We start from the raw sequence: 26,824 nt of genomic DNA, 5'->3' as shown, positions 1-26,824 counted from the left end.
AGCATGAGGAAAACACTTTCAAACGGCTGCTGCGAGGAAGAAAACAGAAAATGCTTTCAACCAGTTAACTCTTCCGGGACTGTTTTAATATAGGGCCAGTCATTTCTGAATAAAGTGCCCTGATATGCTGATTCCTATACGTCAATGAACAATAGTGAGATCATCTCTATGCCTGCATTTTAATGAGATGCACAGATCTCCATCACACTTCAAGGAAAGATTTTCCAGCTGTTTTGTCAGAAACACCCTTTTTTGCTGAACGGCGCATGTGAAACAATAGTCTTACTGTTCTGATAAATAGAACTAACCACTGGCAGAGGTTGGAATATTTTGTCTCGGACATCTAGTCCCAGTCTGGAGCCCAGAACAGATGGGGGTGAAGGGGACATTGGGGTGTGACTCAGAGACTTTCTGGAAACCCACGAGTGAGTCACTCAGACCCCTCCCCAGAATATCTTTTTGCACACACAGGGTGCATCCCCTTTTGCCTTGATGGTTTACAGAGCTGTTTGGCTTCCTTGGAACTTTCTTTTTGTAATGATGGGGCATTGCTGGACAAAATGTTGGTCAAAAGGAAGTCCTTGATATTTTTGTTCTCTTTTAGCAAATGTGTGTTTTATTAGAAATATTTAATAATTAAGTACTAATTACATCCAAATAAAACAAAACTTTCTCTGACTCTAAATGTGTTGTGTAAGTACTTAAAGATAGACTAGATGTGAAATGATTCATGCCGAGCCGCAGTGAGGTTTGTTGGGTGAGTGCATTAGAGTATGTGGGTGTGTGCTCAAGCCATGTGTTTACAGCAAACGCCTGCAAAGCCATGTTATTGTGCCCCTTCAGAAAATGGCAACAGCTCTGTAGGAGCAATCTGATGTGGAGCATGTTGAAGCAAAATAGCTCTATTACTAAGCTCAAGTCTCACCCGGAAGCACCTCTTGAAATGTAAAGTGAATTTCAGGTGTCAGGAGGCAGATGTGGGCGACAGCTCTGTTCAGGCCTTGAATTATTCTTTTGCTAACTGAAGCGCTTAAGCCTTGAAATGAAATGCCACCCACAGACCTATCAGCCTGCCAAGAGACAAGCGTTGATGCAATTCAACGTTTATGTAACAAGACTCCCACTACACTGTGGAAAGCTGTACAGACCACACCCACATAAGAGAATATGCAGTTTCCCTCTCTTTTCTCACTGTATTCCGAAAACACATGGTGTGTTCTCTAAAATGCTTCTTTCTAATCTACATATCTATCTGTCTGTCTATTATGTGTATAATAGAAATGTATTGCTTTATACGTTCAGACTTGTGTTTTAGTACTGTTGCATCTGGGGTTTTATGTGTCATGTATGTACATAAAACTGAAATCTATTATTGGATATCAAATCCGTGTACATGGTATATAAAAGTAATGTAATTTAAAGGCGTTATATAAGTTTGTTGTCGTGTTTTGGTCTTTTTTCACTTGCCTTCCAGAACGCTATTTACAGTAAATTCTGTGTGTGGGCAAGGCGCTCGAGCGAGTTGATGGGCGGCCCGTCGACCAATAGGATGCGTGGGCCAGTTCGATTTTAACGCTTCTCCTCTTTGATTGGTCAGTCGGCTGACGGGGAGGGGCCGAATTTCCCGGTTTTCCCACCGAACGCGTTTGAATACGACTTGTGGCTCGGTTTTGTGCGCAACTTATCCTTGGCGAGACCTGCCGTCGAGCGCGATGGATTTTGCGACGGAGCGCTTCTGACTTGCCGCCGAGACGCAGTTCGGCTCAGTTCGGCTTAATTCCGATGTCTCGCCCAGTGTGCGACTTGTAAGGACCTAGAAATAAGGAGAGTAAATAACCGCGAGTGTAAAATCCTCCTGCTGCGCACTTTCGATCTGCCTGGAAATTTGGTTCATTTAACTGCGAAAACGCATATTTTGGACATTGCCTGCATTGGATAACAATCTCTGCTTTGGGGTGAGTGTTTCTTTATTTAATTCTAGAATTAATTATAGCTAATAATACATGTGTGTTTATTCACTAGATGTATTTACTATGTTAGACCATGACAGAGTTGTTTTGAACAGTTTACGTCTTGTTTTTTGCTGAAAGCTGAGACTCGCTTTCCTTTTCTCCGTCTGGTCTGCTCACATGACTCAGTTTGCTGTGGGTGGTTTTGTATTTTTTGGCTGCCTGTGTTGTGAATTCGCTCAGCTGCTTGTGACACACATGTTCATCTGAAAAGGGCATAATCCTGGCCAAAGGTGAGCGCTCGTGTAGAGTTGGAGTCTTATGTAAGAGTAGGTGTCACCTTTAAGGATGTGTGAGCTGTGGCGTGGTTGATCTGATAGGATTCTATGTGGCAGCAAGGTCTGTTGGGCTCACCTTGGCAAGGGACCACATTTCGGCCGTGGGTGGATCAGTGGGGCTCAAAAGAGGTTGATCTTCACTCCCAAATCCCAGGCTGGATCTGCTGATGGTGTTAAAGGAGTCGGATCACTCGTTCGGCTTTACAAAGTGAGACGCGGCTGGAGCCTTGCGCCCGCACCAAAGCTGGCTGTCTCGTATGTCAACAGGAAAAGATGCCTCAGACGACGCCGTTTGCAGCCAAGTTCCGTCACGACCCCTACACCAGGAGCAGCACCCGATACCAGCCAGTGGAGACTCACTATGGGGGACTCTGTTATCATGACAACAGCCTTGTGTCCGGCTCACTAGAGGCCCTTATTCAGCATCTTGTCCCCACGGTAGACTACTTCCCTGATGTGAGTCGTCATTGTCTTCTAATTTTCTTGCTTGGACGTCCATTAACCAAAACTTGTTCACAACAACCTGTTTTTTTTTTTTTTTTGGGGTGGGTGAGAGAACAGTGTTTTCATTTTTCTCTCCTTTACTGTTTCATCAGAGGTCCTACATCTTCACCTTCCTGCTTAGTTCCCGCCTCTTCCTCCCTCCATTTGACCTCATGTCCAGAGTGTGTTACCTGTGTCTGGAGCAGCACAGAACGAGCGACCCACAGATTGACAAGGTATGAGCCTTCATATGCGCCTGATCATGAGCCTGAAGACCTACCCTAACTCTCATGTTGCCTTCTGACCCTAGAGAAGAATGCGGGAGATCGCTCCGAAAATTGTGCAGCTGTTGACGGAGTGGACTGAGACGTTCCCCTATGACTTCCGCGATGAGCGCATGATGCAAGGCCTGAAGGAGCTCACTCACCGGCTGGCTTTAGGAGATGAGGTCAGTCCTACCTTCACTGAAAGCATGACCTAATCCCCCAGCTTAGTCACTGATAGGCACCTGAAAATAAAGTCACCTTCCACATTGCATGATTGCTGGTGGTGAGTTCATCCCTTGGCTGTCTGCTTGGAGGTGGGAGGTGATCCGTCTGTCATTCTCTGTAATGCCAGCCCTACAGCAGTGCTGAATGCGCTGTTAGTCACTTCATTTGCATATTGACTGGTTGGTGATGATTTCCTGGTGCTCATGTAAACCCCGGCCCGCTTGATATACATTGAAACCTGTTCTCTTTGCGGTGGGCAGCTCTCGCGCAGGGCCCTGCAGAGGGTGACTCAGCGCCTGCTGCGCAAGTTGACCACCCTCAGCCAATACGAGGAGTTCCTGGTGACCACCAGCTCCGTGGGCATGGAGAAGCTGACGGCCCAGAAGGCCAAGCAGCAGTCAGTAAGGAGGGAGGACGTGCTCAGTTTGTGCAGCGACCCTTTCGTTATGGCCCAGCAGCTCACCCACATAGAGATGGTAAGAGGAGCTTCTTTCATTATAATGGATATATTTACACTGTCAGTGTTTATAAGATTTTATAACACCCATATAAATGCAATTAAGGAAAATCATTGGAGATTGGACATGACTGCATAGAGTTTTTGCCATTTTAATGAAAGGAAATCACATGACATCTCAGTGACTTCTGGGAGTGTGCTTTGCACTTTAATAACCACATTTGAGGATATTGACTCCAGGTTAATATTGTTTTTTGTAGTTTTGTTACAGCCTGATCTGTATAGTTTCTTTCTCCCCCAAAACTCTTTCAATTTCAAGAAAAGGCAAGCATGCTGATCACTGTGTGATCATATTACTCCAGGGCAGCTACTGCCCAACATGTCTGTTGTTAATACACGTTTAAAAAGATTACAGACAGATATGGGCTGATGCGTGAAATTATGAAATTTCACTTTCAGTATTGTCAATGGCCAGACACTAACAGGCATCTTCTTACAGGAGAGGCTCAGTTACATCGGACCCGAAGAGTTCGTCCATGCTTTTACTCATAAAAGCACCCAGGACAACTCTAAAGTGAGTGTTCAAAGCAGCAGCCCATAGTTATATCACAGAGCACTGTTTGAGTGGTTTTAGTAGTGGAGTGAACTGTAAACGTGCATGAACCAGATCAACCAGCACACCTAGCAGACCAACTAGCAGAAACCTGTGCTGAGACTGATTTTTCTGCAGGGTTTCTTAAACAAACGGAAGACCGGGAACATCGAGGCTTACGTTGAATGGTTCAACAGACTGAGTTACCTGGTGGCCACAGAAATCTGCACGGTGAGTATCGCGTGCGAGTCGCCCGTCTCTTCTGCGCCCCTTGCTTGCCCGTGTTCTCACTTGGTCTTATTTCTTTCTCAGCCTGTGAAGAAGAAGAACAGAGCATGTGTGTTGGAGTTCTTCATTGACGTGGCTCGCGAGTGCTTCAACATCGGCAACTTCAACTCCCTCATGGCTATTATCAGTGAGTTCGTGTTTCAGCATGTGGTTGTGTTGTGTGTTATTAGGCACCGCTGCGTGCCAGGGCGGTAATAAAGGGCGCATTACAGATAAACAGTGTAGATTACTTGTGTAAATGTGGATCTAGTGCCTGCCCTCATGCAAACACGCCGGTCAGCTTAGGGCTGGGTAACGTCATGCTATTTCGTCGTTCCACAGCCGGCATGAACATGAGCCCCGTTTCACGGCTAAAAAAGACCTGGAGCAAAGTGAACACGGATAAATTTGACATTTTGGAGGTAAGAGATGCACAGGTGGAACCTTTGTTCTTTGTTCCGCGTGTTCTTTTTCTGTGCTGAGCTTTTGTAATGATGTGATGCTGTCTGAACTGCAGCACCAGATGGACCCTTCTGGTAACTTCTACAACTACCGCACGGCCCTGCAGGGTGCCACCCACAGGTGCCTAACAGCACAGACCAGCAGGGAGAAGGCAAGTCCAGCAGTGGCCCAGGAACGGTCATGTGACCTTTCGGCCGCAGGATGTTGAGTATAGTGTAAGCAGTTTAAATGCTGCTTTTAAACAGATCCTGTTTCCTCTCCTGGCATTTCAGATTGTCATTCCGTTCTTCAGCTTGTTCATAAAGGACCTGTACTTCCTCAATGAGGGGAGTGCCAGCAGGCTACCCAACGGTCACATCAATTTCGAGGTACTTCTTTTTTTTCCGATTTTCTTGCCTTAAAAATTAGTTTTTATTCTGTTTAGAATTACATAGGAATTGACTCTTTTACAGAAATTTTGGGAGTTGGCAAAGCAGGTGAGTGAGTTCCTCTCTTGGCGGCTTGCTGCTTGCCCCTTCGAGCGAGACAGGAAGACCCTGCAGTACGTTCTCAGCGCGCCCATCTTCAGCGATGACGGTGAGTCCGGACTCCCAACTTGAGCCTGACAGACCGGTTTGTGTAATCGTTACATTTGCATGACTTGCTGGTGCCACTGTGCTGATATATTATTTTAGCCAGCCTGGTTCTCCTGTCGAACTGAGATGTTGAATTCTTTTTTCCCTGTTGGGGAAGTGAGTTTGTTGTCGGTTCTGAGTGACTGTAGTAACTGAATGCTGTTTGTCTCCTGTGGTTTCAGAGCTCCAGCTGGCCTCATATGAGAGTGAAGGACCAGAAAACAACATGGAGAGAGACACCCGCCGATCTCTCAGGTGTGTGGGACACAACTGCTCACCTTTGTTTTGTCTTTGTTTCATACATTTATTGATGATTAAAATTATATATTTTTTTCTCCTGCAGATCTTCACTTCACAGCAGAGCGTAGCTGAGGCTGCACACACTGAGTAAAGTGCGTGAAGATTGAGGTGCTTAAGGGCAACACACTTTGCTGTGGAAATAGATCTATTGTCAATAAAAATTCTCTAAAAGATACATTTGTCCCTTTAGCTAAATGTTTCTTTTCTGGTAATGTGAATGTATTCACTGCATTAATGTATTTTTTTTATGTATTATAGGCTTCTAGAGTCAAAGCTATTACTTTAACATACCTCTACGTGCTTGTTATTAAAAGAGTATGTTGCTGGCTGGCATGCTCTCTATTGACAAAAGCAAATGTACTTTGTTCCCTTATATCTTTTGTGAGTAAATGTGTATAAAATACCATAGAGTGCCATTTATGAATTATACAGAATTCGTGTGCTTGGTATTTAATGTTGTGAAATAGTGGTTATAATAGCTGGTGTTTGGTCTGGTGGTTTTTTGTGTGTGTGTGTGTGTGTGTGTGTGTGTGTGTGTGTGTGTGTGTGTGTGTGTAGTCACCACTGAGGTCAGTGATGGATTTATACACTCGGTTGGTTTGGTTATTCATGATATTTCATGTTTTAATAAGCTTCATCTTCATTATTGATCTTTTTCTTGTTGTGTTTTGTACTGAAATATATTATTACTGACTGCAAGTCATTTTAGATTGTAAGATGGTTGCTCTGAATGAAGCTGCTTGTGACATAGCTTATTTTTTTATAATTAAAGACATGAAAGCAAAAGGTATTCTTTATATTTATTTACTTAAAGCCAAATAGTAAATAGTGCCAAAACAATCCAAAAGCATTCACATCTTGATTAAACACAATTATATGCAAAAACATTTAAGCTATTTAAAGTAAGTTTATTAATTACTGACAATTGATCATTTCATTATTAAATGCAAAATGTGATTTAAACAAATGCAACAAAACACAAAGAAAGTAATTTATGTTAAATCAGTGTTGTATTTTAGACATTTGTGTTTCATGTTTCAGTCATTACAGCTACACTGCTGTTCAAAAGTTTATGGTAATTTTGAAATGTCTTTTTTTTTAGGTATTTGAGGCATTTTGGGGTATTAAAAAGACATCAAATGGGTCAAAACTGTCCAGACATATTCGTGTTGTAAATGATTTTGGTAGCTGGAAAACGCTGTTAATGATAAAGTAGCTGCATACATGTAGAGAACTATATCAGCAATTATTAGTCTTGAGTTCCAATATACTGCTCAGTCACCTTCTTTTCATTCATTATTAGACAACACTTTTTATTTCTTTTAATGTATATGAAAATGGTTGCCCTGGTTAAAATATGAATAAACCTACTCTTCACATTAGAAGAGTGTGTATCAGCCCATTTCATGGAATACCAAGGAGATTTCGAAAACTTTTGAACAGTTGTGTCTATTGCCTGTCAGGAATCCTGGGTGTGACTCATGAGTTGGTCAAATACTGCACGGCTTCTCCTGCCACCTAGCGGTCAAGAAGGGTAAAGGTGTGTAAAACTTCTGTTTCTTTTAATTAGTCTAGTTTCATATTGATCCCTAACCATGATGAACAATTGACATAACTGCATTATTATAACACAGGATATAACAAAACAAACAAGAAAACAACCTTCACACTTTATCAGACAACAAGCATCAAATAAATGCTGTAAATGTAAATATATTACTACATTACTACATACTTATTTTTAGTGCTTGTTTTTATTTTATTCTTATTTATACTCAGAAATGTATGTCTGTCTCTCTGTCCCCGATAAATATAAATAAGACTTTAATATTAACCAACACGTGATGAAAGGTGGACTACACTGCAATAAATCATCATGGAATTTTTACAGAGTAATGAACATACAGCAGTAACATGGACAAACATTTAACTGGAGGACATGGGTTTATTGAATACATTTACATTTATGCAATTTATGAGACGCCCGTCTCCAGAGTGACTAGTAATTCCAGGGACAGTCCCCCTGGAGACACTCAGGGTGAAGAGTCTTGCTCTTTGTGGTCTTCAAACATTGAGAAAACATACAAGGTTCTTCACGCCACAGTCCTGTTGGGCCAAGTGCTGCTGTGCTTCAGCTACCAGTCATATGTTCGTCTGGAGCAAAGAGCCTCTGGTAAACACAAAATCACTTGGGCCAGTGGTGGCCTCCCGACCTGCCAAGGTGCCACTGAGGTGCCACTGAGCAAAGCACGGTCCCCACACGCAATAACTTCACTGTGGGGTTAATTAAAAAAGATTGTAAAGCGGGCACATTGTTTCCAGTGTCTGTGCCCGCTTTACTAAATAATTAACCTGTTACATACCCTCAGCTACAATCAGTAGACTCCTGCTGCACATCTGGTTTGGGTGACACGTTTATCCTACATTAGACTTTAAATTATTTTCCAGCATGAACTGTCACTACACATGAACAGATGTTTGCACTTATTGCATGCAGCACGTGGAGAAATAATGCTGTGAAGCCAAAGTCTTCTGACCTCCACAACAAGAAAAAAGATACATGTATACTTATCGACCGTAGCATTTTCTGGAAGAAAACTGGATGAATTTATTCATGATCAGATAGATCTTTCCAATTATTCATTAATCCATTACCTTTATTATTCTTTCATTTTTCCAAAATGATATTGCTTTACATTTCAGCAACGCTTCAGTGCTGGGAGATGCCATTGGAGTTCCTGCCCCTGTCCTAACATGCTGGAACCAAAGGCTGACTCGAAATAAATCCGGACGCCACCGTCAACCCGGCGTGGATCGTCCGAGACCGATCGCCTTCCGCGCTCTGCGCATGCGCGCAGTTCAACGCCAGTTTCGGATCGTCCTGCGCCGCGGACGTAGTGTGGATGTCGGCGGGGATGTTCGGGCGTGCGCCCTTCCGCCGTCAGCTCCTGGCCATTCGGACAGTCGTGAGAATTCTTTTTTTTTTCTTGCCACCAACAATGACCGATGTTAACGCTCGACATTGCAAAGCGCTACTGTTCCTACTTACTGCTCTTTTAAGCACTTGCAACAGTGAAGATGCATCTTGCCAAGGAGCATTTGATCTTTACTTCGTGCTGGATCGGTAAGAGACATTTTTAATTCCGTTGTTGTGAAATAAACGATCACGCGTGGAAAAGGTATTCTCGATCTCAAGAGACGTGTCCTGCCCAGACTAATTTACCCCATGCAGGCACCATTGCTCATAGTTATATTGACCGTGGTTGCATTTCAATGCATCTGGAAACGTGCCTGCGATACCCTGCACTTTTGAACGTTCTCGCCGGCCAGGGTGGCTGGACTTGGTATTTTTAGTTATGTTTAACTGTACTATTTTATGGATCCTGCCACAGCATCCTTATATGGACCTATTTGGTCCTTATAAGCCTCTCTGTGGTTCCGTTCATTTTCCAGATCTGGCAGTGTAGCTGGGAACTGGGGTGACATCTATGGATTTGTGGAGCAGCTTACCAACCGCTTTGTAAGGTAAACCAAACAAGTGCATCCTAATCTTTATACCATGTGCAATATCTATTTTTCTGGTCGTAATGAAATTTACAGGCATTTTTTTATTAATATTTATTATGGGTTTTTATAGTAGAAAACTACCGAAATGGTGCACAATTCTATAACCACTACACTTCCACAGAGCTTTCGTTCATGGTCCACGGGTAGAATATGTATGGGAGTGTTTTTGTTAATTGGGTATTACCTTTTTTAACTTCAGACGTGTGGTGCTGCATAATGTCAGCTCAGCAAGCTGTGGTGGACTTGCCCAGTAAACACTGCTGTAGGGAAATGGGCCGGTCCTTCAGTGCCATGACGGTGTCCACAGTCCACATGAATGGCACACAAATGTACCAGTTTGAAGGGGTAAATTGAAGGCTTTCTTGGAACTTCATGTTGTTATGACGGAGTAGCAGGCTCCTACAGGGAGGTAGCTGTGCCATATGCCTTCCCAAGGTCCAAAGGTTGTAGTATGTCCCCTGACCAAAGCCAACCATACTTTAACAAAAAACTGACCTTGGGAATCAAATGTCTACATAATTAAATGCATACTGTAAATAGTTGCACTTGTACAACTATTGGTTTGAAAAGTTGAGCAGTAATGTGTAACTTAGCTAATACTTATCAGTCTTTTTTTAAAATCTTATTTTAACTATTGCTATAGTTGTACTATTGTTTTTGTTATAGCCCAAGAATGAGGGTGTCATTCATAGTTTTCTCCTCCAGAGCTGAAGTCATTCTGCCTCTAACAGGGGAGAGGTATAGTACACAATAACATTCATAACATTCATTCGCATACCTATGCCCACTATGCTTTTCACCTGTACATACACACTTTGTACTGTACACTAGTGTACAAAGTAAAAATTGATTTGGGCATTGTGTTGTGTGTATGTAGTGAATGCTGATATAGTATGGATGTTAATTTTCAGAGCTGAAATAGCAGAAGGACTGAAGATGCTCAGTGATGTCAGACCAGCTGGGGAGACATTTATGTATGAAGGCTTTAAGAAGGTACTTAGAGAGCCATCAAGCGTTTCCTCTTGTCATATCACAAATTAACTCAAGCCCACTCTTCTAGGCATCAGAGCAAATGGAGGTTCAGGTTCCACGAGCATCAAGCATCATTATTGCATTGACTGATGGGGAACTGGCACCCTATGTTTATGAGCTCACAGTGCAAGAGGTACGGATCAGCATTGTGCGATATTAATTTTAGAATCAGAATTATAAAATGTATGTAAATCTTCTCTCTTTACTCTCACTGTTAATACAGGCAGATGTGGCCAGGCAGTTAGGGGCCAGAGTGTACTGTGTAGGGGTCCAAGACTTTGATCCAGAACAGGTTTGCTCATATTTTCGTACAGTTTCCTGTATGTCATTGTGGAAGCTTGGCTTGCTTCTGTGGACTGTTAGAGGGAGATGTGATTCTCTGGTAATGTGGCTCTTGCCCTAACTGAACAGGATGCTGCGTCTAATTAGATTCTGCCTAACAAACATCCTGTACTTTCTCTTTGATAACCAGACTTTATGGAGAGGAAATGGTCATCGAGACCACTGATGGAGCAAGATTATGGTGCACCATGTTAACATTTATTCGTCACATTTCTCTCTTACCAACAGCTTACTGAAATCGCTGACAGTAAAGAGCAAGTTTTGCCTGTTGTAGCGGGATTTCAATCCCTCAAAACCATTGTTAATTCGGTGAGTGTGCACATGCACATGTGTCTCTGCCTAGAGCTCCCTGAACACCGGGCAAATATTCATGAGTTTCTGTGTTTGTAGATACTTAAGAAGTCATGCACTGAGATTTTTCAAGTAGAGCCCTCCAGCGTGTGTGTGAATGGTGAGTGGCTACGCCTCTGCACTGTTTGTGCCGAGAGGAGTGATGAGAAATAATTGTGGTGGTTGCTTCCAACATGAATTTCATTTCAGAGTCCTTCAACATCGTCCTCAGAGGAAATGGTCTGGCGATGGGGAGGAGCTCAGAAGGCGTAGTCTGCACTCTAACTGTCGATCATCAGACATACAGTGAGTACATCAGAAACACAATGTTCACAATTTCCCTGAAAAAAAACACCAGATGATCTCTATTATTCAGCCCTGACATATCATGGAAGAAGCATGTGACGTGTTTCGGATCGGGCCACCGTAATCTCATACAGATCTAATTTTAAAGCAGTGGATGAACAGGGGTGTCATTATTGAGCACCAAGCACATGGAGCTCGTAGTATCTCAACTGGGTGACATGACGAATGCACTATGGTGTCTCAGTGGCGTGCCCCGGGCACTGGGCTCACACACTCCTCTGTCTCTCTCGCAGATGAGAGGCCGAGTGTAGTGCAGAACAATTACATTCTGTGTCCAGCGCCGGCGTTGCAGAAGGCCGGAGAGTAAGTACGACTTCACAGGCATATTTTAAATAGAGCCCGGCCAGCTGCTGGCATGGCCACACGGCTGCCAGCTGCAGAGTGTGTTATTACCAGAATAAGAGGCGACCATACTCCCTCCCCCCCTCTCTCTCTGCCTCACTTGCTAATCTTTGACGAGTTGTTTGCTTTGGCGCTGTGCCTGACATCTAAAGACCTTGCTAGGGAGATAACCGGCTATCTGACAAGCTTTGCTCCATCCAAACCACCCCTCTGTCTGAATCCAGTATGCAAGTAGAGAGCAATACCTTAAATATCTTCCAATTGTTGACCATCCGGTGAACGTGTGTTTGCCAAACCGCCCTTTAGGCTTTACACCTCCACCAGACTGCTCAAGTATCTCATCAAGAGCCAGCGGACCTTTCTTAACTACAGTGAAGATTAAAACCAAGCCTTGAAACTGCAGATCAGAACAGACATTTCTCTCTATTTCTGACCACTGTCAAATGCGGTAACAAAGAATAGTTTAAAGGCCTGACATAGGCTTCAGGCTGGACAGGAGCAGGATCTTACTTATCTAAGAAAAACTACAACAGAGAGAATAAAATTATAGTATTCATAGTTGGGGTCCTAGTGAACCAGAGCGAGGAACAGATTACTTCATTGATGGTAACATGAAAGCACGTTGTAAGTCATTCTGGACAAGGGCCTCTGCCAAATGCCATAAATGTAAATGTAATCTAATGAGGAGAGGAAAAAATGACAGAATGGTATCTTAGCATTAAAAAGGACTCCCAGGATCACTTAGAGTGAAGCACATTCCCCCCCTGCTGGTTGGTGATAAATGCCCCACCATGATGAGCAGTTACAAAACCAACAGGTCACATATTTTAGAGCCTGCCTGGCATTAATGCCTGAACAGAACAAGATCTGCAAGAAATAATAGGGTTTCTCCAGATGACACTGTCCTTTAATATTGAAAAGTGTTCTGATGCTGTCTTGTTAATCTAATCCTGTCCATGATTGGTAGGAATTTCCAGATGGCACTGGCATTGTTCAAATACCCCATTAGAAAATGTAGCCAGTCATCCCTTATTCCCCTTCAGCAGAGAGGAAGCAATGGTAACGAACCTTTTTTCTATCGACCGACAAGTCAAGTTTACCCAAGCCTGTCACACAGTTAGTCCATGAATCACACATTCCTTTCACAAAGGAGCACTTATAATGCCCCTAGCAGGCAACAGCTCTATTTAAAGCGGTTCCATTTTACCCAGTTCCAATCGGTCAAAGTCAGGAACAATTTGCATGTGAGAAGAGAACTCTTTTTGAATCTTTTACTTTTACCTGAACAGATATGAACATGATATGGGAACAACAGTTGTGTTTTTTAATAGCCCTGATAGATGGAGCATAAAAAAAATCTCTAGTATAAAATTATGAAATATGTCCTCATTTTCTGTTTTGTCTATCACTAGGTCAGTAGAAGTGCTGATCAGCTTCAACAATGGACAGTCTTTCATCTCAAGTCCGGTTACAATCTATGCCACCACATGTGTAAATGTTCTCGTCACAATACACCAAACAGTGTTTTCATTTGAGAAACTTTTAATTATGAATTCCACAAAGCAGTTACAAAAAAACAATTAGTTGAAACCAAATGTTCTGTGATGGAAAACATAACTAATGTAAGTTAATGAAACTTGTGGTGCTTGAGGCCATGCTCTTCAATTAGAAAGAACAATGTCTTTGTCTTAAGTCTGAACAATTTTTTTAATAGATCATGAATTGCTTGGTATCATCACATTACTCGTTGTTTTTATTGGTAGTCTGAAGGCATGGTGGTTCTGGTGCTCATTTTGGTTCTTCTGTTGCTTCTGGCCCTGGGGCTGCTCTGGTGGTTCTGGCCACTCTGCTGTACTATAGTAAGCAGACATTGTTATTCTGTGTTGTGTAATGAAGGGCCTATACCAGACAATAGTCAAGCATTGTTTGCTCATTCCTCTACAGGTGATCAGAGAACCCCCACCTTCTCGACCACCCCCTCCAGCCCCAGTGCCTGTGAGTATTAAGGCATAGTAGATGTTATATTATAAGCAGAATGTCTACATATCTTATGTCATGGCAGGAACCTGACGATGACCCCCTGCCAACAAAGAAGTGGCCCGTGGTGGACGCATCATATTATGGGGGCAGAGGGCCTGGAGGAATCAAACGCATGGAGGTTGTTTTGAACATTCCTAGAGAGCTTTTGGATGCTGTTGTGGGACAATTCTATTGTAAAGTTTTGAAAGATTTAAAAAAATTAATTTTGACTCTCCACCTCATTTAGGTTCGCTGGGGTGACAAGGGTTCAACAGAGGAGGGGGCACGTCTGGAGAAAGCCAAAAATGCTGTGGTCACAATGGTGGTAGAGGAGGAGCAGCCTGTTATAAGGAAACCTCCCAGCAGGCCTCCCCCAACATATCAGAATCACCAACAGTCCCACTGGTATACCCCCATCAAGGTGAGCCGATATATGATGACAAATGACAAATCTTTTCATGAGTTAAACTAGAAAAATAATTACTTTTGATGGTGCAGGATCAATAATTGATGTATTTTTTGTCATTGATTAGGGGCGTTTTGATGCTTTAATGGCACTGATGCGGCAGCAGTACCATCGAGTTGCTGTAATGAGACCTACACCAGGTGACAAGGTATACATATATCCATCATAACTGCTGAGCGGGTACAACTGGTGCTTGTCAGCAAGCAATAATATGAATATTAAATTACATATTCAAATAGACATAAAAAGGAATCAGTGTTCATTGTTCTGTAATGACTAGCATCATTTGGAAGCTATGCAATGGATGTTGGAACTCACAGTTCTTTTCCTTTCCCTAGGGTCGCTGCATAAAGTTCACTCGAGACCAAAGCTATTAGATCAAATGATGTCCTAATTGTGCCTGATTTTTGAGAAGAAGAAGTATACATGGACTTGACTGCATGTCAATTAGAAATGATGGAAAAATACACATTGCTTTGTTATCATTGCATTTCAAAACATCAGTCATATTTTCTTCTGTTTAAAGATGAAATCTCTTTTGGTTTCCAGATTAGTCCTCGTTCACAGAAAGCTGCAGTGTGGTGTATTATTATTTATTGTGTGCTATAATACTGGTGGGTGTAGGGATTGGGGCCTTAATGACTATGGGAGGAATGGGAAAAACAAATGTTAGAACCGCATGGTGCAATGTGACCATCTGAATATGAGAAGACAGAACATAAAATGGTACATCATGGCCTCATTATAATAGATTTTTTGGTTTTTTTTTTTTTTTTTTTTTGCATGTGATGCACAATTGTTAACTTTTAAATCCTATTGGTACGTATGACTGTTCAATTAAAAATTTTTTAAATATAAATTATATTCTGTTTTTACAGCACTGTTAACACCAGACCAGCATAACTGGACATATCACCACATACATAATTTATAAGCTCTTTATTAACAATATGAAGTTTCATCATCAGTTTTTGAGATGAAGTTGTTCACTCCCTACTTTCCTGTTCCAAACAGGATTTAGAAAATTAAACGCCTGTTTTTTTTTTAATTTATTTATCCCATGCATCCTCAATATGTTCTGCAGTTGCAGAAGATGTCTCGCCCTTCCTCCCAAAACACTGCACATCATACCGTGTATGACTGTGTATGTGACAAATAAAATTTGAATTTGAGTTCTAGACTTGCACCATTAGGGAGCACTGAGCAACTTTCTAGCTACCTACATGAGGAAATATGTTTCCTCTGAGTGTTACAGATATTTAAAAAAATACTAATTAAAATTTGGGCACAGACGCCTTCGACCAACGTCCTTCCATTTCATCCGGCGGTTCAGTTATTATAAATTTCTCACACTGGCCCTTTAAGGTTCCCGTCGCCTGTTTATGACGTAATCATGTTTCATTTATCGTTATGCATCATGCGCAGCTAACAGCCATATGGCCTAAATCAAACAATTATTTAGTCAATGCGATGTCTACAAAAAGCATGGGAATATCGTAGTATTTTAAAACACTGGTCTTCGGACCGCTCAGCTGGTAAATTGCATGTTTGGTTTCCTGTTTAGGTCACAAAATGTGATGCTAGGCTAACTTTTAGCCAAGCTATTAGCTGCAAGAATCGACCGATTGAAGTCGGGTTCCCCCCGCTAACCCGCGATTTGTACATCTGAGGCTTTAGATGGTTCGGCGAGTTTTCTGTTGCGTTTTTACAACGGGGTCCGGAAAAGCATCGCATTAAAAAAAATACCAGGCCCAGCAAGAGTTGCCAAGCATGTCTCAGTAAAATATGGACACGTCTGTGTTGATCCATCAGTTTGATATAATTAGATTAATTTGAGCAGAATGAAAACACTTGAACAAAAAAGTTGTTTCCGCAGAAATTACGGACAGTTATGTCTCAGTTGATCTACCTTTTTTTGTCCAATGTTGGAGGGTTCTGGTTGATCTCGTCGTTTTTCTATACGTTTTCTCCACAGTTGGCCGCCTTTAGGCAGGACGATGCCTCAGAAGCTGCTGAAGAGCGCGCACTACATCGAACTAGGCAGCTATCAGTACTGGCCTGTTCTGGTTCCGAGAGGGATTCGCCTGTACACCTACGAACAGATTCCGGTTTTCCTAAAGGAGAATCCCTACATCACGGATGGGTACCGAGCGCACTTGCCCTCCAAACTCTGTTTGAAAAGGTAATCCCAGTCGGACCACAGCACAACGTGTGTGGGACCCGTGTTTCGTGGTCGTCACTGTGTTTTGTGTGTCGGATCAGCATTTTCGTCCTGTCCAACGAGACTGTGAACATATGGAGCCACTTGCTGGGATTCCTCTTGTTCTTCTTGCTGGGGGTGAACGACATGGCCACCGTCCTGCCTTTGTCCGGAGCGTCTGGAGAGGACTATGTCATCTACTCAGTGGGGCTCTTCTGCTTCCAGGTAATCTGATTAGAGACAGACACCAAGCTGCAAATCTGGCGCAGCGTGAACCATCACTCGCCTGAGTTATGAAGGTGCACAGTTGTAATTTGCATATTAGAAAATCTTTTTTTTTTTAATAAACCACCCAGGTGTGTATGCTTTGCTCGGTGGGATATCACCTCTTCTGCTGTCATCGCTCCGAGAAGACCTGCCGCCGCTGGCTGGCGTTGGACTACGCTGGCATTTCGGTTGGCATTCTTGGCTGCTATGTGCCTGGGGTCTTTTATGCCTTCTACTGCGACAGTGTAAGCAGCCTTACCAAAAGCCACAAGCTTGAATCGCTACACCGATTTTCTTTTTGCAACAGAAATAAAGTTGAAGTCTAGAGTGTTCTGACCTGTAGGGCCACTCGGCTCCCCTTTCCCCTCTCAGTTTTGGAGGCAGGTGTACCTGGTTTCCGTGCTGGCTCTGATTCTGGCCGTGTTCAGTGCCCAGGTGCACCCGCATTACCTCAGCCAGCAGTGGAAGCTGCTTCGCTCTGCACTCTTCTGTTCTGTGGCCGGATACGGCGTCCTGCCCGCCTGCCACTGGGTGTGGCTTAATGGAGGGTTCGGGGCGGACATCGTGCAGGTGTGCTCATGCGTTTTTAACTATTTCTTATTCCTTTTTCCTTACTGCTATGTGGCCTCAATTCATTACGACCTTCAGCTCATGGAGCCAAATCACTTAATAGTGGATTGTGAAATATTCTGTTCTTCACCCTGCAGGTCTTTTTCCCACGTGTGATGGTCATGTATTTGATTGCTGCTTCAGCATTCGTGTTCTATATCACCAAAATTCCTGAACGTTACTTCCCAGGTAAGATGCTGTCCACAAGGTGTTGACTGCCACACACACACACTGGAATATTCATTATGTCTGTGTTCTGCTTGAAACATTTTTTTAATTAAATGTTGGATGAATCAATTTTCGACCCAGACAGCTGATGTAGTGGATTCATTTAGATAAGAATCTTTAGTGAATTACTACATAGGCGTTGAGTCCCACTCTGTGCCCTAGCATGGAAGCGATTTTGATGCCTGTGTCTCTCCTGAAATCCTTAACAGGTCAGCTGAACTACCTGGGTGCCAGTCACCAGGTGTGGCATGTGCTGGTTGTGCTTATGTTTTACTGGTGGCACCAGACCGCTGTCTACATCATGAACTACAGGCACAAAAACCCATGCCCGGGGCATGCCACCAGGGGATGAGGAGGATGACTAGAAAGATGGCAGTCATTCTGTGAGCCATTTTTACTCTTAATTGCACGTTACTTCGGGAGCGGGTAGCAACAGTAAAACCGTTTGGTGTGTAGTTCTGTTCATATGATTTAGGGTTTGGTTTGTTTCACTTAGTTGTGCATGTACAGTCTAAAGGTCTCATCATGTGACATACCTCTCATTTGCATTGTAAGTTCACAGTTGCATTATTCTTATTTAGTTGTTACTTCAAAACTTGAATGTATTATTTCTTTAAAATCTACAAAAGCTGTTTTTCTACATGTTTTTTATCCTGTACATTTGTATTTCTCATTTGTTATATATACTTAATCACTGGATTTACTTCTGTTTAAAGTCTTTCTTGCCTCCTTTCAGTTTCCTTCTTGCCTTCATTTCAGTTTCCATTTGATTCCAAACTACATCAATCATAAAAGGTTATTCCAGTCAGTCACTTTGCTGGATTTTATGTGCATAAAGAATTGACTGGTGGAACGTTTCTGGTGGTGACTACTGTAGAGTGATTGACAGCTGCCAGTCCTAATCTGAATTGATCTGTTTCATTTGCAAACCATTAACAAAGCTCCATTACCGCTGGAGCCATTGATCAACCTCAGCATGCTGAACTTCTTCCCTTCTGAACATCACTGAGTATTGCGTATCGAGCTTATCAACGTGGCACTGACATTGATACGTTTTTACATGTTGAGGACGTAATACTTTTTTACATTTATGTTGAAACCATGGCAGCATGACATAATGCAGTGATGTTCTTGTGTGAATTTGCCTTTATATATTTACTGTAGTTAATCTCTGCTGCCTGTCTTTTTTGTTTAGGTTTTTAATGTATGTATTGAATGATTTTTGTACTGTGCATATCTGAATGCTGACAATAAAATAATGGTATTGTTTTTATTTTGTTTGATGATAAAAACAGTTATACTATGAAATTAGATTATTATACTATGCAGTCAGATGACCAGAGCCCAGAATTCATGAAAATTTCTTCTTATTATTATTATAAGTGAAGTGATTGTCACATGTGATACACAGCAGCACAGCACACGGTGCACACAGTGAAATTTGTCCTCTGCATTTAACCCATCACCCTGAGTGAGCAGTGGGCAGCCATGACAGGTGCCCGGGGAGCAGTGTGTGGGGACGGTGCTTTGCTCAGTGACACCTCAGTGGTACCTTGACGGGATTCGAACCGGCAACCTTCTGATTATGAGTCAGCTCCAACAACTACTGGTCTTTTGTTTCTTATATTTAAACTTAAATGTATAAATCAATACTATTGCAAGCTTTCCATTATTTGTTCAGGAATAAAACTGATGACAGCCCCTAATGTAAAAAGTCTGGCTCTATTCAAAGAGAATGGTAACGAGAATCAGATTAGACTGTGAATAAAACGTTAAGTTAGCATATAGTGTCCAGTCTCAGATTACAGTTTAGAGGAAAGCCTGATATACTATAGTTATATAGTATATGCTAGTTTTAAATGTTGTATTTGTGTACGTAGAAAAATGTATCTCGTACAGTCTTGCAGGAACTTAGATTTTTGTTTATTTCGTATTCCAAAACTTTTCAAATTCCATGACTTTTCCAGGTTTGACTAAAGAACCCTGTGAGTAAATCTACCCAGCTGAAATGTTTTGATGCTTTACTGCCACCTTCTGAACAGTGGCTATCATGACAGCACTACACAGATAAAATGCTTTATTGTATGAAAGGAAACATTTTTTGCATTAAATATGTTTCTGAATATTTTGCCTCTGCAATTTTACTGGAAATAACTTCAGGGTATATTTTCGGGGTAGATGGCGTAACTTGATTGGCTGGATGCTGAGTATTGTTGCTTGCTAATCGATTACTCAAGATTGACTGGATGATTACACTGATTTTTTTTGCAGTTGAATTTCATGAGCTGAATGTGAGCAAGCTGAATATTATTAAATATTTTGGTGTCTAATTTTACTTTGAGTATATTGCCAGTAAAAAAGTATACACATTAATATTAGGTAAATTCAAAGGCTCACAAAATCTGATGTAACAGGCATCAGATTTTGCACTGATACCAATAATCAACATGATAATCAATCATATTAATATGAATTATTAAGCATGTTATTAAAAAAAAAAAACTCATTTGAGCCAGTGAAGGAAGATAAATAGATAGAAAGAGATATTTTATTGATCCCAAGGTAAATTCAGGAAACTGAGACCGGGAAAACAGCTGCAAATGTAGCAACACCCCTTTGTCACCGTCCAAACTGAATCAAAAATCATTTCAACTGAAGTGCTGCTGATAAGACACAGCGATTAGAGTGAGTCAAGGTTTGGAGCTGATCTTGAGTAATAAACATTGTATGCTGTATGGGGTTACATATTCACAAATGTTATGACAGTGAGACTAGATGAATAACCCGCAGATCAGAGTGCTGTGCAATGTCTTGGCAACAATCGCTCTGCACTTGGTTGTAGCACAAGGCTAGTCTTTCTCCCCACAGATCTTCAGCAGCGTTTGCCCATAGTCTCCAGATGTCTCGGCCTAGAGTAAACAGATTGTGCAATGATTCATGCTGCGGTCATTTCACATGAGCTCATTATGGTTTATAGTTTTATGTTGCCAGTGATCACAAAGCAAATGACATTAACAAATACCACTGGATAATTGAATACATTTGCACAACCTCAGATTTTAAGAAACTAATACCTTTAACTAAAATAAACATCAAAATTAATATGAAGTAAGCCGCCTCTTGGCTTTGCCCAAAAGTAAAGAAAAGTGAACTCACCTCCACAGCAGAGTACAAAGAGCAGCCATACATTTTCTTGTATTCAGCTTTGACGTCAAGGAGGTCAATTTCAGAGCGGCTGACCAGTATCCGGGTCAGTGTGGACTCGTTCGTTCCCATGCCCTGCACACAATCCAGAGTGCAATTTGCTTATACCTATACAAATTCCAAACCTAAACTGGTACGTTTACTTCACTGTAACACAGTTAGCTACACAGTTCCAGGACATCTCACTGCTCAGCAATGAACCACAATGTAATGATGGTGGTCACTGCAGCTGATGACATTTTTTACACCTGTCATACTCTCTATTTATCTAGTTATGTTCCAGAAATCTTAACATGCACATGGATTTACAAAAGCAAAGGGTTGCAGATGCAGATTTACCTTCATGCCTTTATTCAGCCTCTCTGCCAGGTAGGCTGGAACACTTTTCACGCATTTCACTGCATGGAAAAATGCAAAAATAATATTCTACTTAGGACTGAAACGATTATTCGAATAACTTTGTTTAATTTGTCACCAAAGTCCATCTATTATCGTATCACTCCCGAGAGCTACGCAGTGCAGAGCTGCGCAGCACCGGAATCAATGTTCTAAACGGACTGTTTTAACTGACGCGCATTTCAAAGATTTAAGGAGGCGTGATTTATTGGCGGAAAATGAAGATACCGGTGTGCGTAAAAGGCATAAAATGTCTGAAGAGGGGGACCATTTCATGCTGCGTAAGGTGGACAACGTAGTGCGGTGTATACACTGTAAAACGGACCCGGCTTCCCATAAAAGTACTTCGTCAAAACTACGGCACCTTAACCGAAAATATCCTCACGTAAACCGCACTTCTCCAAGCGGACTCGGAGCTTCTACAAGGTACCGTATTTTTATGATTGCTAACTAACATTAGCGCTTCTTAGAATGTACATGATTTGTAATTATTTGTGTTGAGTCGATAGTGACGAGGCATGATTGGGCATGAGATCTCACTCATGTAATTCATCCCTCCCTCCCACGCCACACACACGCACGCACACACACACTGATAGGTTACACCTCAAATCACACCTTCCCCATACATTAGGTAGTAATAATAAATGCAACAGATGGACAAATTGCATTCATTAGCATATATATTTACTTTTGGGCGAGTTTATAGCATTTGTTGCACAAATCAATGTTTTTCTTCTTCCCCACAGTACATCACAGTGGTGCAGGCTTGTACATGCATTGCACACACAAATTCTCTCTCTCCCTATTTTGCACATAACATTGCACAAAGACAAACATTCCACCGACCTACCTCATCTGGATACAAATGGAAACTGAACTGTATTGTTTATGTTGGATTATTAGTAATACTTGAATTATTTAAATTTTCTTTTTACTCTTTTGAACCTTTATACTTTTTTTCTCTTTATTCTCAGATGGGCTATAGCAAGTGGTCCTTTTTAAATAAAACTAAGGACAAATAGGCTAACCTATGTTTTTTTTTTTTTTCCATGTACATCATGGAGCCAGTAACCCAATGGTTTTAAGCTTGGATCAAATAAAAGTATTGAGTTTGAATAAAAACTCAATTGCTTATTCATTTTAAGAGGATTTTCATGTTGCATAACACACTATTGATAGTTGTTTAAAAACGCAAAAGTATGTGTTATCCGATTACTCGATGAAAAATTGACAGAATACGATTCCAAAAATATTCGATACTTGCATCCCTAATTCTAATGACAGGATTTTATTTGGTTTAATATCACAGTTAGACAAGAGAGGGTATCCGAGCATAACACCTAGATTTCAGAAAGTGTTGATTTCTGCACCAGCCATGAATTAAGAATATAAGTGTAAACTGGCATCTAAATCAGATACTACTGTTATGTGTGAGAGGACAGAGCGTTTTGTTAATTACCGACGGCCACAAGCAAGTCCTCCAACTTCCCAGACATCTCACTCTCAATGCTCTCCTGAAGAGTTTTTCCACTCAGGCTCTTGTACTCCACAAGCACTGAAACAACAACAAGCAGGTAGTGTCAACCACACACAATGAGAAGAGTCAGCAGCACTGAACAGACATGCAGATTCCCCTAATGAAGTAAACAGGGACCGAATCATATTTCAGTAAAAGTTACTAGAGGTCGGATCCACTTTCAAATGAATGAACATCAAGTCGGGAAGATGCTTTTCAGAAGCAGTGACAAATCATCATGATTTATAATTGATGGAGACGTGAGAGGAAGTGGTTACAGCCTCACTCTGCCTCAGTTGAGGTATGCTCCGGTGTGAGAGGATGTCGATGAACTTGCTCTCATCAGTACCCCACTTTTTCTCTCCTGCCTCATACAAGACCTGTCCAAAGACAACATGAACTTCAGAACTTTTAAACTGAATATTCATTTAGTGCACTGATAGCTTTAAATTATGACAATCTTCACCTTGGCATCGGCCTTGGCTTTGGCCATGTCCACATTTGCACTTTCATCCCTCTTTCCCTTTCAGCCGAACAGACAAAAGAGAAAAGTGAAAGTACATGGTGAAAAGAAATGTGTCCTCTGCTTTTAAGCATCACCCTTGGTGAGCAGTGGGCAGCCATGACAGGTGCCCGGGGAGCAGTGTGTGGGGACGATACTTTGCTCAGTGGCACCTCAGTGGTGCTTTGGCAGTTCAGGGATTTGAACCGGCAACCTTCCGATTACGGGTCAGCATCCTTACCCGCTAGGCCCCCACTTAGGGATAAGTGAAACAGTTCATGCTGAAACATCAAGAAAACGAAACCTACCTCAGCCAGGGCGATTAATGCTTTACCGTAGTCACCTGAGACCTCCGACTTGAGGCTGTCTATTAAGGAGTTTCCCGTCTCTATACGACAAGAATAAGCCAATTTAAGTGGTTTTAACGCTAGACGCACTCATATAAAATTAATTGTTGACAATACATACTTGCTAAATATGCATCAGACAAGGCCTTGATCTGTTTGTTAGATCTTGAGGCAAATATTTCGATCAAAGTTCTATCAGTTGTCCCAGCTCCCTGTTAAAGAGAAAATTATTAAAAAGTAAGTTAATTAAATGAACAACCCACGAATGAACCATACAGATGTACCACAAACCCAGTTTTTATTGTGCCTGGTTTCTGTTTGTGCCCTTTGGGTATACACACACACACACACACACACACCTAGGCCTTCCTCACATATGTTCACACCTCTATTCTACTAAACTATACAAGTGTGGACTGAAGTCTTTTACTTTAGTTGCTCTGATGTACTCATCGCAGTCAAACTGAGCAGGGGGTGTGACAAGAGCCACCAGAATGTCCTCAAAGTCCCCATGAGTATCACCCTCCAGGTCATCAACAAGGGTCTGCGGGTCGTGCAAATAAGAAGTTAAAAAAAAAAAAAAGATGTTCAAATTAAAGAGGAAAGAGACACTGAACAAAGTGTAGTGAATAGACCGACCCTTCCTGTGACGTCCTGGTAAGCTTTACAAATGAGCTGACGCTGCGCATTACTCCTGCCGGTCAGAATGTCAATCAGGGTCTTTTCAGTGGTGCCTGCATGGAGAACAAAGGGAAACACAGAGCCATGATTCTCCAGCCTCACATACCAGCTATAAAAATAAGAATAATAATAACCAACGTATGAATGAGTTAAACTCGCTCACCGATGCCTTCCATGGCCTTCCGTAAAGCTGCTGCATCCTCACCGGCGTTGAACCCTGGTTTCTCTTTGATGGATCCTCTGGCCGAAGACTGAAAACACCCGCAAACACCTCATGTCAACATTACGCATCACCATCGTCGTTACAAAAAGAAAATACTAATAGTAATACTAGAGAAAAAAAAGGGTATTTGTTCACGTTGCTACAGAGAAAAAGTACGCGAATAAACCCATACCGCCACTGTCAACGAGGAAGGAGAGTCGAGCAGAAGGTCCAAATCATCCTGAAAGACGGATGGAACAAAATTGGTAAGAAACGACGAGCTCACGGGGGCAACAGCTGGAAGGCGGCGACGTTACCGACCCACACGGACATCTCGGCTGCAGACGACCCGAGCAGAACGGCAGCCTACAGGGCGGACAGACGCGCTGCTCTTCTAACCTGCTGACTAACTTTCTGCTTAAAATGGCCGCATGAGGATGAACTACGTAAAACTACCTTGTACTTGCTTTCGTTTCGCGCCTTTTTAATTGACCTGCAGATGGAATAAATCAACTAAAATAAAAAAACACACGACTAACATGAACGTCCGACCGACAAATCGGATTGATAAAACGATCTGCGAATTCGACGGCGTGCCTTCCCCCCCCCCCGGGGCGACCGCGCCCACCGCCCAGCTCCAGCGGCCGTCCCGCCTTCCGGGGAAATGAGGTCACGGGCTGGAAGTTCTCCAGGCCTCCATCACGGCCACTCTCCCTCCCGCTCTCCCGGCGCGGACGGCCGCATGCCGTGACGCCGCCTGGGCGGCATCGTGGTGGAGGAGGCGTCACCGGTTGTGGGCGATGACGTCATGATCGCGGGGCACCGATCGGTTTTCTATTCCCGGGGGTCCCGGGGAGTAAGGGCGCCTTCTTTGTTTTTTCGAGGTGCACCTGCTGCTTCAGGAGATTCTCTGACCGGCTGATTCGAATGGTCAGTTCCTACACAGGACCGAACTCTAATACACTCCAGCACTTTCAATCACTTCTGGACTCTGTCCCCCCCAGAATTTTTGCACAATTTTCACTTTACTTTCACTTTACACATTTGCACACCTTCACCGTACCTGTTACACATATTTTATGTTTAATAACAAAAGCATTTTGTCGCAAAATCATTTCGCTGCATATCATACCATGTACTACTGTGTATGTGACAAATCAAATTTCAGCGAGGCTTACAGCCAGGAAATCTGTGATTCTAAATTCATGACAAACTGTGGCTCTATTCACAAAAGAAAAGTGTTGGTGAGGAAGCAGACCTGTAATCAGAAGGTTGTCTGTTCGAATCCCTGAGTTAGACACTTAACCCTAAGTTAGGGGGGGGGGCTGTCCCTGTAACTTCTGATTGTAAGTCACTCTGGATAAGGATTTATTGACCCTTCTATTTGTCCTGTTATTTGTAGTAACATTTACATTTACAGCATTTATTAGACGCCCTTATTCAGAGCGACTTACAACATGCTTCCATGTTACAATCAATGAAGTGATCAATTCTGGTTCACTAGACCCTCAACTATGAGTACAATCTTTTATTCACATTGTTGTAGTTTCTATACATAAGTCAGACAATAAGAAGGTTTCAAGTTAATCTAAATATTCTCTAAAGAGGAAGGTCTTGAGCTGCCGTTTAAAAGTGCTCAGTGACTGAGCTGTTCTGACCTCGAGGGGAAGTTCATTCCACCACCGAGGGGCCAAGACGGAGAAGAGTCTAGATGAGTGTCTTCCTCGTACCTTCAGAGATGGAGGGACCAGGCGAGCAGTACTGGAGGCTCGGAGTAAACGAGGTGCAGTGCGGGGTGTAATAAGGGCTGGGAGGTAGGATGGTGCTACTCCATGTTTGGCTTTGTAGGCCAGCATCAGTATTTTGAATCTGATGAGTGCAGCTACTGGGAGCCGGTGGAGGGAACGTAGCAGATGGGTGGTGTGGGAGAATTTGGGAAGGCTGAAGATCAGTCGTGCTGCTGCATTTTGTATTAGTTGTAGAGGTCGGATGGTACATAGAGGTAGACCAGCTCTACTACAATTGTGTCCCTGAGCAAGACACTTAACCCTGAGTGTGTTCAGGGGGACTGTCCTTATGTCAGATGCTATCAACACAATGTTCACAAAATGTGTTATGAATGAATAAATTCATTGAATAATTTTTCTAGCACAAAATATAATATTTAATCATTCATATTAATAAATATGAACCAACCTGAACAGTAGTCCACATACAAGACAGACTGGAAGTTTCATTGTGCAATGTCATCA

At 42.3% G+C, this 26,824-nt stretch overlaps 4 protein-coding genes across 9 annotated transcripts; 3 read left to right on the top strand and 1 right to left on the bottom strand.

The window, feature by feature from the left end:
• Positions 1-1,629: 1,629 nt before the first annotated feature.
• Positions 1,630-6,739, top strand: rasgef1bb (RasGEF domain family, member 1Bb). 2 transcript variants are annotated; one of them, XM_028971276.1, is made up of 14 exons: positions 1,630-1,955; positions 2,555-2,743; positions 2,884-3,006; positions 3,081-3,218; positions 3,522-3,737; positions 4,218-4,292; positions 4,449-4,541; positions 4,623-4,725; positions 4,920-4,999; positions 5,095-5,190; positions 5,312-5,407; positions 5,492-5,615; positions 5,836-5,908; positions 5,997-6,739. In XM_028971276.1, the coding sequence occupies exons 2-14, from the start codon at positions 2,561-2,563 to the stop codon at positions 6,019-6,021; spliced, it is 1,425 nt and encodes a 474-aa protein (XP_028827109.1). In that variant the 5' UTR covers positions 1,630-1,955; positions 2,555-2,560; the 3' UTR covers positions 6,022-6,739. The 2 variants fall into 2 exon arrangements, with proteins under 2 accessions (XP_028827109.1, XP_028827110.1); XM_028971277.1 differs by having other exon boundaries at positions 2,442-2,743.
• Positions 6,740-8,777: 2,038 nt separating this feature from the next.
• On the top strand, positions 8,778-15,184 carry antxr2b (ANTXR cell adhesion molecule 2b). 3 transcript variants are annotated; one of them, XM_028971274.1, is made up of 17 exons: positions 8,778-9,077; positions 9,407-9,478; positions 10,226-10,258; positions 10,432-10,513; positions 10,581-10,685; positions 10,776-10,844; positions 11,123-11,203; positions 11,285-11,345; positions 11,435-11,530; positions 11,824-11,893; positions 13,345-13,423; positions 13,696-13,791; positions 13,877-13,927; positions 13,995-14,090; positions 14,199-14,372; positions 14,485-14,565; positions 14,756-15,184. In XM_028971274.1, exons 1-17 carry the CDS (start codon positions 8,857-8,859, stop codon positions 14,792-14,794), a joined length of 1,506 nt encoding a protein of 501 aa, XP_028827107.1. In that variant the 5' UTR covers positions 8,778-8,856; the 3' UTR covers positions 14,795-15,184. The 3 variants fall into 3 exon arrangements, with proteins under 3 accessions (XP_028827107.1, XP_028827106.1, XP_028827108.1); XM_028971273.1 differs by having other exon boundaries at positions 10,187-10,258; positions 14,756-15,181; XM_028971275.1 differs by lacking the exons at positions 8,778-9,077; positions 9,407-9,478 and adding an exon at positions 9,490-9,865 and having other exon boundaries at positions 10,187-10,258; positions 14,756-15,183.
• Positions 15,185-15,194: 10 nt separating this feature from the next.
• Positions 15,195-19,846, top strand: paqr3b (progestin and adipoQ receptor family member IIIb). 3 transcript variants are annotated; one of them, XR_003749035.1, is made up of 8 exons: positions 15,197-15,952; positions 16,393-16,599; positions 16,680-16,842; positions 16,974-17,129; positions 17,257-17,454; positions 17,592-17,682; positions 17,931-18,131; positions 19,608-19,846. XR_003749035.1 is itself a non-coding variant. In XM_028971280.1 (7 exons), exons 2-7 carry the CDS (start codon positions 16,415-16,417, stop codon positions 18,071-18,073), a joined length of 936 nt encoding a protein of 311 aa, XP_028827113.1. In that variant the 5' UTR covers positions 15,197-15,952; positions 16,393-16,414; the 3' UTR covers positions 18,074-18,994. The 3 variants fall into 3 exon arrangements, 1 of the variants encoding a protein (XP_028827113.1); XR_003749036.1 differs by having other exon boundaries at positions 15,195-16,599; XM_028971280.1 differs by lacking the exon at positions 19,608-19,846 and having other exon boundaries at positions 17,931-18,994.
• Positions 19,847-20,237: 391 nt separating this feature from the next.
• On the bottom strand, positions 20,238-25,366 carry anxa3b (annexin A3b). The gene is made up of 13 exons (XM_028971278.1): positions 24,894-25,366; positions 24,766-24,813; positions 24,534-24,621; positions 24,329-24,423; positions 24,120-24,233; positions 23,811-23,901; positions 23,651-23,730; positions 23,307-23,363; positions 23,127-23,220; positions 22,784-22,879; positions 21,265-21,323; positions 20,878-21,000; positions 20,238-20,630 (listed from the first exon to the last, which is right to left on the bottom strand). Exons 1-13 carry the CDS (start codon positions 24,903-24,905, stop codon positions 20,571-20,573), a joined length of 1,017 nt encoding a protein of 338 aa, XP_028827111.1. The 5' UTR covers positions 24,906-25,366; the 3' UTR covers positions 20,238-20,570.
• Positions 25,367-26,824: the final 1,458 nt, after the last annotated feature.

This window comes from Denticeps clupeoides, chromosome 3 (genome assembly GCF_900700375.1).
Source record: "Denticeps clupeoides chromosome 3, fDenClu1.1, whole genome shotgun sequence".
Taxonomy (NCBI): Eukaryota; Metazoa; Chordata; class Actinopteri; order Clupeiformes; family Denticipitidae; genus Denticeps; species Denticeps clupeoides.
The sequence above is the reverse complement of the archived record's forward strand: the minus strand, read 5'-3'. Positions and strand labels throughout refer to the sequence as shown.